Below are 14340 nucleotides of genomic sequence, written 5' to 3'. Positions count from 1 at the left end.
TAGAGAAGACGTTCCCTGTGATTCACTTAGAGAAGACGTTCCCTGTGATTCACTTAGAGAACTGTGAGTCACTTAGAGAAGACGTCACCTGTGATTCACTTAGAGAAGATGTCACCTGTGGTTCACTTAGAGAAGACGTCCCCTGTGATTCACTTAGAGAAGACGTTACCTGTGAGTCACTTAGAGAAGACGTCCCCTGTGAGTCACTTAGAGAAGACGTCACCTGTGAGTCACTTAGAGAAGACGTCACCTGTGAGTCACTTAGAGAAGACGTCACCTGTGAGTCACTTAGAGAAGACGTCACCTGTGAGTCACTTAGAGAAAACGTCACCTGTGATTCACTTAGAGAAGACGTCACCTGTGAGTCACTTAGAGAAGACGTCACCTGTGATTCACTTAGAGAAGACGTCACCTGTGAGTCACTTAGAGAAGATGTCACCTGTGAGTCACTTAGAGAAGACGTCACCTGTGAGTCACTTAGAGAAGACGTCACCTGTGATTCACTTAGAGAAGACGTCACCTGTGATTCACTTAGAGAAGACGTTCCCTGTGATTCACTTAGAGAAGACGTTCCCTGTGATTCACTTAGAGAAGACGTTCCCTGTGATTCACTTAGAGAAGACGTTCCCTGTGATTCACTTAGATAAGACGTTCCCTGTGATTCACTTAGATAAGACGTTCCCTGTGATTCACTTAGAGAACTGTGAGTCACTTAGAGAAGATGTCACCTGTGATTCACTTAGAGAAGACGTCACCTGTGATTCACTTAGAGAAGACGTCACCTGTGAGTCACTTAGAGAAGACGTCACCTGAGATTCACTTAGAGAAGACGTCACCTGAGATTCACTTAGAGAAGATGTCACCTGTGATTCACTTAGAGAAGATGTCACCTGTGATTCACTTAGAGAAGACGTCACCTGAGATTCACTTAGAGAAGACGTCACCTGAGATTCACTTAGAGAAGACGTCACCTGAGATTCACTTAGAGAAGACGTCACCTGTGATTCACTTAGAGAAGACGTCACCTGTGATTCACTTAGAGAAGACGTCACCTGTGATTCACTTAGAGAAGACGTCACCTGTGATGCACTTAGAGAAGACGTCACCTGAGATTCACTTAGAGAAGACGTCACCTGTGATGCACTTAGAGAAGACGTCCCCTGTGAGTCACTTAGAGAAGACGTCACCTGTGAGTCACTTAGAGAAGACGTCACCTGAGATTCACTTAGAGAAGACGTCACCTGTGATGCACTTAGAGAAGACGTCCCCTGTGAGTCACTTAGAGAAGACGTCACCTGTGAGTCACTTAGAGAAGATGTCCCCTTTGAGTCATTTAGAGAGACGTCACCTGTGAGTCACTTAGGGAAGATGTCACCTGTGAGTCACTTAGAGAAGACGTCCCCTGTGAGTCACTTAGAGAAGACGTCACCTGTGATTCATGTAGCTGTAATCCCTTATACTGTCTGCGGAGTGCTTCCTGTATCTACCCCTATATGGTCAGTGGAGGAGATTTATCAAAACTGGTACAGAGGAAGAATGGTGTAGTTGCCCATAACAACCAATCAGATCAAAAGCTTTCTAAAACATCAAGAAGATATCTGATTGGTTGTTATGGGCAACTGCACCACGTTTCCTCTGCACAGATTATGATAAATCTCCCCCAGTTTGTGGGAATATTCACATATTTTTAGGCTGCGGTTTCCCAGTAACCAGGTTAGGGTATATTAGAGTGCAGCGCATTGTTTATAATCTAATTAGAAAATAAAATAACATTGGTGCAGACCACGTGGGGGGCGAAGGACCGACCCTGACACAGGAACAGTATAAAACCTGAAGGACTGAAGCTTTATTATCGCTCTACAGGTGAAGGTGACATTGGGACAAGCGCAGAGCAGGGGTCGGGGCAGGTTTGATGCTTGTGTATATTAACCTTTTTTATCTCTTGATTAATCATTTTTCCAGCAATGATATGACGTGCCCCAGAGCTTTAACTGTGGAGAATCATCACTTTTGTATTTCTTTACTGACACGTGGACCAGATTCTTCTCACAGACGCACTTTTTCGTTTCTGAACAGCTCTCTTGCTTCAAGTTTCTATCTTTGATATGCCAACATTTTCCCCAATCGTTCCTGAAAAAAACAAAATAAAGAATATAAAATACAACAAAGATACACATCACACGCATTTATACAGTACGGGCCTAAAACTGGTGACCAGAGCCCCTGCACAGGTGATGCCCCCTGGAGGTGAGGGCGGAATCCTGAAATGATAATCGATTGACCCAGATTTACCTTTCTCATTCTGACAGTTTAAAGGGGAATTCCGACCAAAGGCATCTTATCCACTATACAAAGGATTGGGGATAAAATGTCTAATCATGGGGGGGCCTACTGCCCTGGCGATCTCTGTGCAGCCCCCGCATCCTATAGTGGGCTGCTGCTCCAGTCCCATAGACATAAAATGGGGGACGGCGTGATGTCTCCAGTCCCAGAAACAAAGAGTTTTCAGAGACTGGAGCACCAGCCTGGCATATAACGCAGGGGGTCCCAGGGGTGGGCCCTATGGATAGGGATAAAATGCCTTTGGCCAGAATACCCCTGTAATGTTGCCTTTTGCAACGCAATTTTTGTGCATATTCTAACCCCTTAACCCCTTAAGGACCAGGCCCATTTTCACCTTAAGGCACAGCCAATTTTATTTTTGCATTTTTGTTTTTTCCTCCTCGCCTTCTAAAATCCATAACTCCTTTATATTTCCATTTACAGACCCATATGAGGCTTGTTTTTTGTGTGACCAGTTGTACTTTGTAATGACATCACTCATTTTACCCTAAAATGTATGGTAAACCCCAAAAATATTTTTTTTGTAAGGAAATAGGGAAGTTTAATTGAAAAGCATAATTATGCAAACTTCGTAGACTTTATGCTAAAAATGACGTGTTCTTTATTCTCTGGGTCAATACGATTCACACGATCCCCATGTTTATATACATTTCTATTATTGTTTTGCTTTTAAAAAATCTCTAACTTTTTTTTTTAACAAAATCAGTACATATAAAATTGCCCTTCTTTGACCACCTTTAACTTTCTTAGTTTTAAGTATTCAGAGATGTGTGAGGGCGCATTTTTTGCGCCATTATCTGTAGTTTGTTTTAGTGCCATGTTTGCACATATGTGACTTTTTGATCGCTTTTTATAATAAAAAAAATTGCAGTTTGATGTGACAAAAAAGCAGAAATTTTGAATTTTTCTTTTTTTTAGCGTTTATGCCGTTCGCCGGAGGGGATCATTAACATTATATTTTTTGTAGTTCAGATATTTACACATGTGATGATACCAAATATGTTTGTTATTTATGTTTTTCTACACTTTTGTGTATTAATATGGGGAAAAGTGGTGATTTAAAACTTTATTGGGGGAGGGGCTTTTTCACATGTTTTTTTCACTTTTTTTTACATTTATTTTACACTTTAATATACCCCACAGGGGACTATTTATAGCAATCCTTAGATGATAATACTGTTTAGTGCTATGTATAGGACATAGCACTGATCAATATTATAGGTGATCTTCTGCTCTGGTCTGCTGGAAGGCAGATTAGTGCAGAAGACCCCAGAAGACAGACGGAGGCAGGTGAGGGGACCTCCATCCGCCATCTTGGCTGATCTCATCCCCGCAGCAGTGCCGCGGGCGATCAGATCAGCCATTTTAAGTGCCGCGCTGCCGCAGATGCCGTGATCTGAATTGAGCACGGCATCTGAGGAGTTAATGTCTGCCATTACCGGCAGGTCCCTTTTCTTCTCCTTCTCTCCTCCCCTTTTATCGTTCTCTCCTCCCCTCTTATCCTTCTCTCCTCCCCTCTTATCCTTCTCTCCTCCCCTCTTATCCTTCTCTCCTCCCCTCTTATCCTTCTCTCCTCCCCTCTTATCGTTCTCAGTCCTCCCCTCTTATCCTTCTCTCCTCCCCTCTTATCGTTCTCTCCTCCCCTCTTATCCTTCTCTCCTCCCCTCTTATCCTTCTCCCCTCCCCTCTTATCCTTCTCTCCTCCCCTCTTATTGTTCTCTCCTCCCCTCTTATCCTTCTCTCCTCCCCTCTTATCCTTCTCTCCTCCCCTCTTATCCTTCTCTCCTCCCCTCTTATCCTTCTCTCCTCCCCTCTTATCCTTCTCTCCTCCCCTATTATCCTTCTCTCCTCCCCTTTCTTCTCCTTCTCTCCTCCCCTCTTCTTCTTCTCCTTCTCCCCTTTTCTTCTCTACTTCTCCCCTTTTCTTCTCTCCTCCCCTTTACTTCTCCTTCTACCCCTTTCTTCTCCTTCTCTCCTCCCCTCCCCTTTTCTTCTCTCTTCCCCTCTTCTTCTCCTGCTCTCCTTCCCTCTTCTCCTTCTCTCCTTCCCTCATCTTCTTGTCCTTCTCTCCTTCCCTCTTCTTCTTCTCCTTCTCTCCTTCCCTCTTCTCCTTCTCTCGTTTTCTTCTCCTTCTCCCGTTTTCTTTTCCTTCTCCCCTTTTCTTCTCCCCCTTTCTTCTCCTTCTCTCCTCCCATCTTTTTTCGTCTCCTTCTCCCCTTTTCTTCTCTCCTCCCCTTTTCTCTCCTTCTCCCCTGTTCTTCTCCTTCTCCCCCTTTCTTCTCCTTCTCTCCTCCCCTCTTCTTCGTCTCCTTCTCCCCTTTTCTTCTCTCCTCCCCTTTTCTTCTCCTTCTCCCCTCCTCTTCTTCTCTCCTTCCCTCTTCTTCTTCTCTTTCTCTCCCCTCCTCTTCTTCTTCTCTCATCTTCTTCTCCTTCTCCCCTCTTCTTCTCCTTCTCCCCACCCCTCTTCTACTCCTTCCCCACTCCCCTCTCCTTCTCCTTCTTCCCTCCCCTCTTCTTCTCCTTTTCCCCTCCCCTCTTCTTCTCCTTCTCTCCTCCCTCTTCTTCTCCCCTCCCCTCTTCTTCTCCTTCTCTCCTCCCCTCTTCTTCTCCCTCCCCTCTTCTTCTCCTTCTCTCCTCCCCTCTTCTTCTCCATCTCTCCTCCCCACTTCTCCTTCGCTCCTCCCTTCTTTTTCTCCTTCTCCCCTCTTCTCCTTCTCTCCTTTCCTCTTCTTCTCCCCTCCCCTCTTCTTCTTCTTCTCCCCTCCCCTCTTCTTCTCCCCTCCCCTCTTCTTCTCCCCTCCCCTCTTCTTCTCCTTCTCTCCTTCCCACTTCTTCTCCTTCTCTCCTCTCCTCCCCTTCTCCTTCTCTCCTTCCCTCTTCTCCTTCTCCCCTCCCCTTTTCTTCTCCCCTCCCCTTTTCTTCTTCTTCTCCCCTCCCCTCTTCTTCTCCTTCTCTCCTCCCCTCTTCTTCTCCATCTCTCCTCCCCACTTCTCCTTCGCTCCTCCCTTCTTTTTCTCTTTCTCCCCTCTTCTCCTTCTCTCCTTCCCTCTTCTTCTCCCCTCCCCTTTTCTTCTCCTTCTCCCCTCCCCTCTTCTTCTCCTTCTCTCCTCCCCTCTTCTTCTCCCCTCCCTTCTTCTTCTCCCCTCCCCTCTTCTTCTCCTTCTCTCCTTCCCACTTCTTCTCCTTCTCTCCTCTCCTCCCCTTCTCCTTCTCTCCTTCCCTCTTCTCCTTCTCCCCTCCCCTTTTCTTATCCCCTCCCCTTTTCTTCTCCTTCTCCCCTCCCCTCTTCTTCTCATTCTCTCCTCCCCTCTTCTTCTCCCCTCCCCTTTTCTTCTCCTTCTCCCCTCCCCTCTTCTTCTCTTTCCCCTCTTCTTCTCCTTCTCTCCTCCCCTCTTCTTCTCCTTCTCCCCTCCCCTTTTCTTCTCCTTCTCCCCTGTTCTTCTCCCCTCCTCTTCTTCTTCTCCTCTCCTCTTCTTCTCCTTCCCCCCTACTCTTCTCCTTCTCTCCCCCTCTTCTTCTCCCCTCTTCTTCTCCTTCTCTCCTTCCCTCTTCTTCTTCTCATTCTCTCCTTCCCTCTTCTTCTCCTCTCCTTCCCTCTTCTTCTTCTCCTTCTCTCCTTCCCTCTTCTTCTTCTCCTTCTCTCCTACCCTCTTCTCCTTCTCTCCTCCCCTTTTCTTGCTCCTTCTCCCCTCCCCTTTTCTTCTCCTTCTCCCCTTTTCTTCTCCTTCTACCCTTTTCTTCTCCTTCTCCCGTTTTCTTCTCCTTCTTCTGTTTTCTTCTCCTTCTCTCCTCTTCTTCTCCTTCTCCCCTCTTCTTCTCCTTCTCTCCTTCCCACTTCTTCTCTCCTTCCCTCTTCTCCTTCTCCCCTCCCCTTTTCTTCTCCTCTCCCCTTTTCTTCTCCTTCTCCCCTCCCCTCTTCTTCTCCTTCTCCCCTCCCCTTTTCTTCTCTTTTCCCCTCTTCTTCTCCTTCTCTCCTCCCCTCTTCTTCTCCTTCTCCCCTCCCCTTTTCTTCTCCTTCTCCCCTGTTCTTCTCCCCTCCTCTTCTTCTTCTCCTTCTCTCCCCTCCTCTTCTTCTCCTTCTCCCCTACTCTTCTCCTTCTCCCCCCTTCTTCTCCCCTCTTCTTCTCCTTCTCTCCTTCCCTCTTCATCTTTTTCTTCTCTCCTTCCCTCTTCTCCTTCTCTCCTCCCTTTTCTTCTCCTTCTCCCTTTTTCTTCTCCTTCTACCCCTTTCTTCTCCTTCTCCCATTTCTTCTCCTTCTCCTGTACTCTTCTCCTTCTCTCCTCTTCTTCTCCTTCTCCCCTCTTCTTCTCCTTCTCTCCCCCCCCTCTTCTTCTCCCCTCTTCTCCTTCTCTCCTTCCCTCTTCTTCTTCTCCTTCTCTCCTTCCCTCTTCTTCTTCTCCTCCTCGCCTTCCCTCTTCTTCTTCTCCTTCTCTCCTTCCCTCTTCTTCTTCTCCTTCTCTCCTTCCCTCTTCTTCTTCTCCTTCTCTCCTTCCCTCTTCTTCTTCTCCTTCTCTCCTCTTTTTCTCCTTCTCCCCTACTCTTCTCCTTCTCTCCCCCCTCTTCTTCTCCCCTCTTCTTCTCCTTCTCTCCTTCCCTCTTCTTCTTCTCATTCTCTCCTTCCCTCTTCTTCTCCTCTCCTTTCCTCTTCTTCTCCTTCTCTCCTACCCTCTTCTCCTTCTCTCCTCCCCTTTTCTTCTCCTTCTCCCCTCCCCTTTTCTTCTCCTTCTCCCCCTTTCTTCTCCTTCTACCCTTTTCTTCTCCTTCTCCCGTTTTCTTCTCCTTCTCCTGCTTTCTTCTCCTTCTCTCCTCTTCTTCTCCCCTCTTCTTCTCCTTCTCTCCTTCCCACTTCTCCTTCTCTCCTTCCCTCTTTTCCTTCTCCCCTCCCCTTTTCTTCTCCTCTCCCCTTTTCTTCTCCTTCTCCCCTCTCCTCTTCTTCTCCTTCTCCCCTCCCCTTTTCTTCTCTTTTCCCCTCTTCTTCTCCTTCTCTCCTCCCCTCTTCTTCTCCTTCTCCCCTCCCCTTTTCTTCTCCTTCTCCCCTGTTCTTCTCCCCTCCTCTTCTTCTTCTCCTTCTCTCCCCTCCTCTTCTTCTCCTTCTCCCCTACTCTTCTCCTTCTCCCCCCTTCTTCTCCCCTCTTCTTCTCCTTCTCTCCTTCCCTCTTCTTCTTTTTCTTCTCTCCTTCCCTCTTCTCCTTCTCCTTCTCCTTTTTCTTCTCCTTCTACCCATTTCTTCTCCTTCTCCCATTTCTTCTCCTTCTCCTGTACTCTTCTCCTTCTCTCCTCTTCTTCTCCTTCTCCCCTCTTCTTCTCCTTCTCTCCCCCCCTCTTCTTCTCCCCTCTTCTCCTTCTCTCCTTCCCTCTTCTTCTTCTCCTTCTCTCCTTCCCTCTTCTTCTTCTCCTCCTCTCCTTCCCTCTTCTTCTTCTCCTTCTCTCCTTCCCTCTTCTTCTTCTCCTTCTCTCCTTCCCTCTTCTTCTTCTCCTTCTCTCCTTCCCTCTTCTTCTTCTCCTTCTCTCCTCTTTTTCTCCTTCTCCCCTACTCTTCTCCTTCTCTCCCCCCTCTTCTTCTCCCCTCTCTTCTCCTTCTCTCCTTCCCCTCTTCTTCTTCTCATTCTCTCCTTCCCTCTTCTTCTCCTCTCCTTTCCTCTTCTTCTCCTTCTCTCCTACCCTCTTCTCCTTCTCTCCTCCCCTTTTCTTCTCCTTCTCCCCTCCCCTTTTCTTCTCCTTCTCCCCCTTTCTTCTCCTTCTACCCTTTTCTTCTCCTTCTCCCGTTTTCTTCTCCTTCTCCTGCTTTCTTCTCCTTCTCTCCTCTTCTTCTCCCCTCTTCTTCTCCTTCTCTCCTTCCCACTTCTCCTTCTCTCCTTCCCTCTTTTCCTTCTCCCCTCCCCTTTTCTTCTCCTCTCCCCTTTTCTTCTCCTTCTCCCCTCCCCTCTTCTTCTCCTTCTCCCCTCCCCTTTTCTTCTCTTTTCCCCTCTTCTTCTCTTCTCTCCTCCCCTCTTCTTCTCCTTCTCCCCTCCCCTTTTCTTCTCCTTCTCCCCTGTTCTTCTCCCCTCCTCTTCTTCTTCTCCTTCTCTCCCCTCCTCTTCTTCTCCTTCTCCCCTACTCTTCTCCTTCTCCCCCCCTTCTTCTCCCCTCTTCTTCTCCTTCTCTCCTTCCCTCTTCTTCTTTTCCTTCTCTCCTTCCCTCTTCTCCTTCTCTCCTCCCCTTTTCTTCTCCTTCTCTCCTCCCCTTTTCTTCTCCTTCTACCCCTTTCTTCTCCTTCTCCCATTTCTTCTCCTTCTCCTGTGCTCTTCTCCTTCTCTCCTCTTCTTCTCCTTCTCCCCTCTTCTTCTCCTTCTCTCCCCCCCTCTTCTTCTCCCCTCTTCTCCTTCTCTCCTTCCCTCTTCTTCTTCTCCTTCTCTCCTTCCCTCTTCTTCTTCTCCTTCTCTCCTTCCCTCTTCTTCTTCTCCTTCTCTCCTTCCCTCTTCTCCTTCTCCCCCCCTTCTTCTCCCCTCTTCTTCTCCTTCTCTCCTTCCCTCTTCTTCTTCTCCTTCTCTCCTTCCCTCTTCTTCTTCTCCTTCTCTCCTTCCCTCTTCTCCTTCTCTCCTCCCCTTTTCTTCTCCTTCTCTCCTCCCCTTTTCTTCTCCTTCTCCCCTTTGCTTCTCCTTCTCCCGTTTTCTTCTCCTTTTCCCGTTTTCTACTCCTTCTCCCCTTTTCTTCTTCTTCTCCCCATTTCTTCTCCTTCTCTCCTCCCCTCTTCTTCTTCTCCTTTTCCCCTTTTCTCCTTCTCCTTCTCCCCTTTTCTTCTCCTTCTACCCCTTTCTTCTCCTTCTCTCCTCCCCTCCCCTTTTCTTCTCTCCTCCCCTCCCCTTTTCTTCTCTCCTCCCCTCTTCTTCTCCTTCTCTCCTTCCCTCTTCTTCTTCTCCTTCTCTCCTTCCCTCTTCTTCTTCTCCTTCTCTCCTTCCCTCTTCTTCTTCTCCTTCTCTCTTCTCCTTCTCTCCTCCCCTTTTCTTCTCCTTCTCCCCCTTTCTTCTACTTCTCTCCTCCCCTCTTCTTCTCCTTCTCCCCTTTTCTTCTCTCCTCCTCTTTTCTTCTCCTTCTACCCCTTTCTTCTCCTTCTCTCCTCCCCTCCCCTTTTCTTCTCTCCTCCCCTCTTGTCCTACTCACCTACCCTCTTTTTCTCATCTCCTCTCTGATTTATTGTCAAGTGGGTTTTGTGTTCATTGTTTTTGTGACATTTGTCCTGGTCTGTAATATCATGTCCTTACATAAGACGCCATATTCTGGTGACTGATTCACTGTAAGATGCTCCCCCTGGTGGACACTGCAGGAAACACTTGACCCTGTATTTAGGAAATTCTCGACTGATACTAAATATAATATGTGCAGGTAGATAACATGGACCGAATAAACCTGGATTGTCTTATATTGTCTTGTTATGTATCTACATTCTATATTCCTGTAATATACATGAAGTAATAATACATGATCGGACTTACTCGTACTGATCTGGCCATTTCCACCTTTGGTACCAATTTCTGTTAAATTCTTTTCCAACCCAGGAATCTTCAGTTTTATTGAACAGAAAATCCTGTAAATAGAGACACATAGTAATCAGGGAGCATCATTCCTTATGGTGTCCTGCGGGTCCTTCCACACATGACAGTGATGTTTTATGTATCGTACATGTCTGATTGGTTGTTACCCCATCACTATTTTAGGTATAGGAGGGGGTGCTGTATCTCGTAATATCTATAAATGATCAGGAGAAGGATGAAGGACTAAATAGATGGAGAAAAGGGTCCATTAAAAAAGGGGGGTGGGGGTAATCTGATTACATGAGACACATGACTCAGAAGTAAACCCCTCATCAGACCATTGGATCGTACCTGAAGCCTCAGATCGTTCTTTTGGACAACAATAAGGTTCCCCTCCTCACTTTTACAGTACTGGTCACATTTCCACCAATTTATCTTCTCATTTGTGAACCATAAACATTTTCTACCAAACAGAATCCAATCATCAGGGCAAAGATCTGGAATATAGAGAAAATATGGACGTCATCATGCAAAACGAAGAAAGAAGAAGTTGTCTCAAACTACTAAAGAAAAAGCCTATGCTGACCGCTTACCTCTGACCCCTGACCGCCGGCCGCCTGCATCTGATCTGCACTTTACTGTGGTCTGGGATGAGAGTCCAAGCATAAATTTAGGGTGCACGGTCCCTATAAGGTTGAAGGGGCCCCTCAATTCAAGACATTGCCTCAACATTATCACTTATCCCCATGATGAATGTATGATCACAACTAGGACGACATGCAGTCATTAGAACAGGGGTCCCAAGTCTCCCATTGGACAATATCAGCAAATGTGCAATGCCGCTCCATATAAAGACTATGGGACTGAACGGTAGAATACAGAACATTAAAGACAAAAGGCAATGTCCAGCGTGGAAGTTCAAGCAATTCTTGGAAGTTTATTCAGCAATTAGCCAACATGACAAACAGGTACCTGTTTGTCATGTTGGCTAATTGCTGAATAAACTTCCAAGAATTGCTTGAACTTCCACGCTGGACATTGCCTTTTGTCTTTGCTGTTTCTCTGGATCGGGGGTCCAGTCCTGGTCTCGTGACGTGGAGTGGGCGAGAGGGGGAGCTGTGTCTACTGCTGTTTGCCTTGTCTAATACAGAACATTGTCCCATAGACAATAAATGGAGCAGCAGTGCACATACATGACCAACGCTCTATTCTGATTGGATACACAGAAGCCCTGTTCTCAAGATCATTTGGGATCACAGTGGTCAATACTTCTGTGGATATAGGATGAGTGCTGATGGCAGAATAACTCTGTTTAGTGTTATGGTCCTGGGAGGCAGCTGAGTAAGACCGGGTTCACACCATGTTTTGTCTATATGGGGATCGGATCAAGCTGGGGGATGGGAAAACCGGTTGCCCCCGTATGCCAGCCGGACCCGGCCCACGTCTCATTCATTTGAATGAGTCGGCCAGAGTGAGATAGTGACTCCAGTTGGCTCGTTTTTGCCCCGTATCCGGTTTTGTGACCAGTATACTACGGTTTTAGGTCCAGTCACAAAACCGTTACGGGACAAAAATGAGCCGAACTGAGTCACTATCTGACACCGGTCGGCTCATTCAAATGAATGAGATGTGGGCCGGGTCCGGCAGGGATCCAGTCCCCATATAGACAAAACATGGTGTGAACCCAGCCTTACTGATTTGACTGTTCTCCCCACTAAGTGCCCATCTGATTTTGCTGGAGGAGAAAGCTAAGACTACACAGAAGCTTTATAGTATAAGGCTAAGTTCACACGATGGAGTTTCTGAGTGGAATTCCTCTTTAAAATTTCACTTGGAAATTTTGGAGCAGCAGAGTCCCATTACTGGCAATAGGATTCCACTGCAAAGTGCACATGTTCTCTGTGATGCCACCATAGGTGGCATAACACAATGTATACAATACATAAAATATACACAAACTAACAATATATACAGTACATAAATTTACACATAGACTACAAAAATAAATACAATAACAAAATACATATAACACTATAAACCAAAACAACAATGAGGCTTTTCAGCCCCACAAACCACTAAAGCTCAAGTTCAGCGCCTGAAAGCCCTATATTACCGTGTACATACAGCTCAAAACAAAAAGACTAATGTGCCAGCATCAGCCCACCACCAGGGGGAGACAACAGGCTAAGGTAGAGCCTCTCCGCAGACTAGAAGCCCTGCCAGCAACCAGCCCCTGCACAGACGAGAGGCCCTGCCAGCACCCAGCCCCTCCACAGACGAGAGGCCCTGCCAGCACCCAGCCCCTCCACAGACGAGAGGCCCTGCCAGCACCCAGCCCCTCCACAGACGAGAAGCCCTGCCAGCACCCAGCCCCTCCACAGACGAGAGGCCTGCCAGCACCCAGCCCCTCCACAGACGAGAGGCCCTGCCAGCACCCAGCCTCTCGTACTCCAGAGAAGGCACCTTCACCAGGTCACACAGTATGTTCCTAACCACCTCACCCACAGGGAAGATTTTACGCTGCGTCGACACTAAACACTGTGCGTTCCACGTGTAGTACCTGACCACTAAGCTGACTAAGAATACAGTGTTCCGGTCCCAGCCTCCAAGGTTTCTGAATGCCCCATAGGCCCATTCCGCATAGGAGAGACTGGCCAGCCGAGGCCAACCAATGGAAGCGCCCACCCTGGTGTAAACCTCTGTGTTAAAGGGACAATGAAGCAGAAAATGCTCCATGCTTTCCAGCATGCCTCCACACTCCTCGCGGGGACATCCCCGGTCATCAGAGCTCCTGCACTTCAGATTGTCCCTCACACACAGTTTCCCATGGAAGCAGCGCCAAGTCAAGTCCCAAAACTTCAAGGGGATCCTGATAGAATTCAAAAGCCCTAAACCAACCTCCAGATCCCGACTTGGGCAATCCTTGAGCGCCAAAGGCCTCTGGAAATGAGAAGACAGAACCCTCTTGTCAAGGAATTTCCTCAACAGAGTCCTAATCTCCCACATCCCCAGACCCCACTGACAAATAACCTTCAGAACCAGGGTAGCATAAGCCGGGAGATGTCCGTGTGGTGTGCGAAGATCCTTCACTTGCCCTCCTGTCTCCCATTCCTGGAAGAAAGGCTGAAACCATCCCCTACAGGAGGATACCTGAAGGGGTTACTGTATTGTATGTATCCATCACACAGTGTCTTTATCATGTCAGCATTTAATGTTATCTCTTGCTCGGAATGTAGCCGCGAAGGTTAATTAACCATATTAGGACTTCCTATTCTTACATGTGTTATGGCTTTCTCGATCATCTGTCTCTCCCATGAATTCTCTCAGAAACCTCTGTATACCTAATATTATAGGCTAGAGATTATACCAAATATTTGAGTGACGGAAGAAGGGGTGCAACCCCCCCCCCCCTATATTACGTGCTTACGGACTACTGAATAAACTAGAGTGAATTTGACCAGACAAACTGTTGTTACGTGTTATTTCTGGTAGATTCATTCTCCTGGATCCAGATAAAGACTTAAATCAAGCTAACCACCGAAGTTCGCTACCAGGGGTACCTAGATATGATCAGATCTCCTTACAATCTGGGGGCTCGTCCGGGATCGAGAAAGTCATCCCCGGATCCGTATGAGGGATATCTGTTTTATCCTCTGTCTGATCCGAGGGCACTGACAGCGTCTCAATCCAAGTAAGTAGAACCATTTACTTAGAAACTTCGGGGGGTTGCTGTGTCTGGGACACAGAGTGTCAGGGACACAATAGACAAAGGCTCAGGGAGTCGTTGGTGATTATAAGAGGTGCTCCGGGAGCCCCATATCACCTTAGTCAGAGATAAGTGCACTTAAAACTAAAAGAAGCTGTTCGGGGAACAGAAGGTTACAAGCTTGATTTAACTCTTATATATATGTAGTTTGTAATAATAAGAAATTTTAGAAGTGATAAGATCATTTGTTTGTGTGAGACGTTGACCGGGTGGTAAGTGTACGGTCAAATCTCACTGTGATTTTTTTGTACTAACATCATTGTCTGTGTAAAATTGCATGCGTTGTGGAGAGCTGCAAGACGCCCCACCCCTCTGGCTAGGAGAGAATCTGTTGACCCAGAGACCGGTGAACGCAAGTGGCGGCTCAAAACAGCACTAGTCGATAGGGGTTTTGGGAGAGTGAGCAAACATTAAGACACGAGTCCGCTGATCAGTTGACAGGAATTGTCGGAGCCTCTGCGGCTCAGTACAGCCAGTCCTGACAGTGATTGTATGATCACACTCCAAAACAAAACATACTAACATGGGAGCAAAAGACTCTAAAACTAAGTACCCTAAACCAGAGCCAGGGGAAACTTGCAAATGTTATGTAACCCGTGTTAGTCCAAACAAACTATTACCTGATCAATCCATGGGTAGACGATTTAGCAGGCTGGACTGAGGTAATGGATGCTGCAGATCCATTCCCCAGAGACGGTGACAATAGTGTGTTTCATATG

The 14340-nt window shown here is 47.1% G+C and overlaps 1 protein-coding gene across 2 annotated transcripts in view; it reads right to left on the bottom strand.

The window, feature by feature from the left end:
* Positions 1–1871: 1871 nt before the first annotated feature.
* LOC130312552 (C-type lectin domain family 1 member A-like) overlaps positions 1872–14340 on the bottom strand; it is a 37927-nt gene continuing 25458 nt past the window's right edge. For both annotated transcript variants that reach the window (XM_056552583.1, XM_056552584.1), the window contains exons 5-7: positions 10207–10352; positions 9817–9908; positions 1872–2130 (exon numbers count right to left, since the gene is read on the bottom strand). In XM_056552583.1, the coding sequence (XP_056408558.1) occupies positions 1947–2130; positions 9817–9908; positions 10207–10352 (422 nt within the window). In that variant the 3' untranslated portion in view covers positions 1872–1946. The remainder of the gene's footprint in view (positions 2131–9816; positions 9909–10206; positions 10353–14340) is intronic.

This window comes from Hyla sarda, chromosome 1 (assembly GCF_029499605.1).
Source record: "Hyla sarda isolate aHylSar1 chromosome 1, aHylSar1.hap1, whole genome shotgun sequence".
Classification (NCBI taxonomy): domain Eukaryota; kingdom Metazoa; phylum Chordata; class Amphibia; order Anura; family Hylidae; genus Hyla; species Hyla sarda.
The sequence above is the reverse complement of the archived record's forward strand: the minus strand, read 5'-3'. Positions and strand labels throughout refer to the sequence as shown.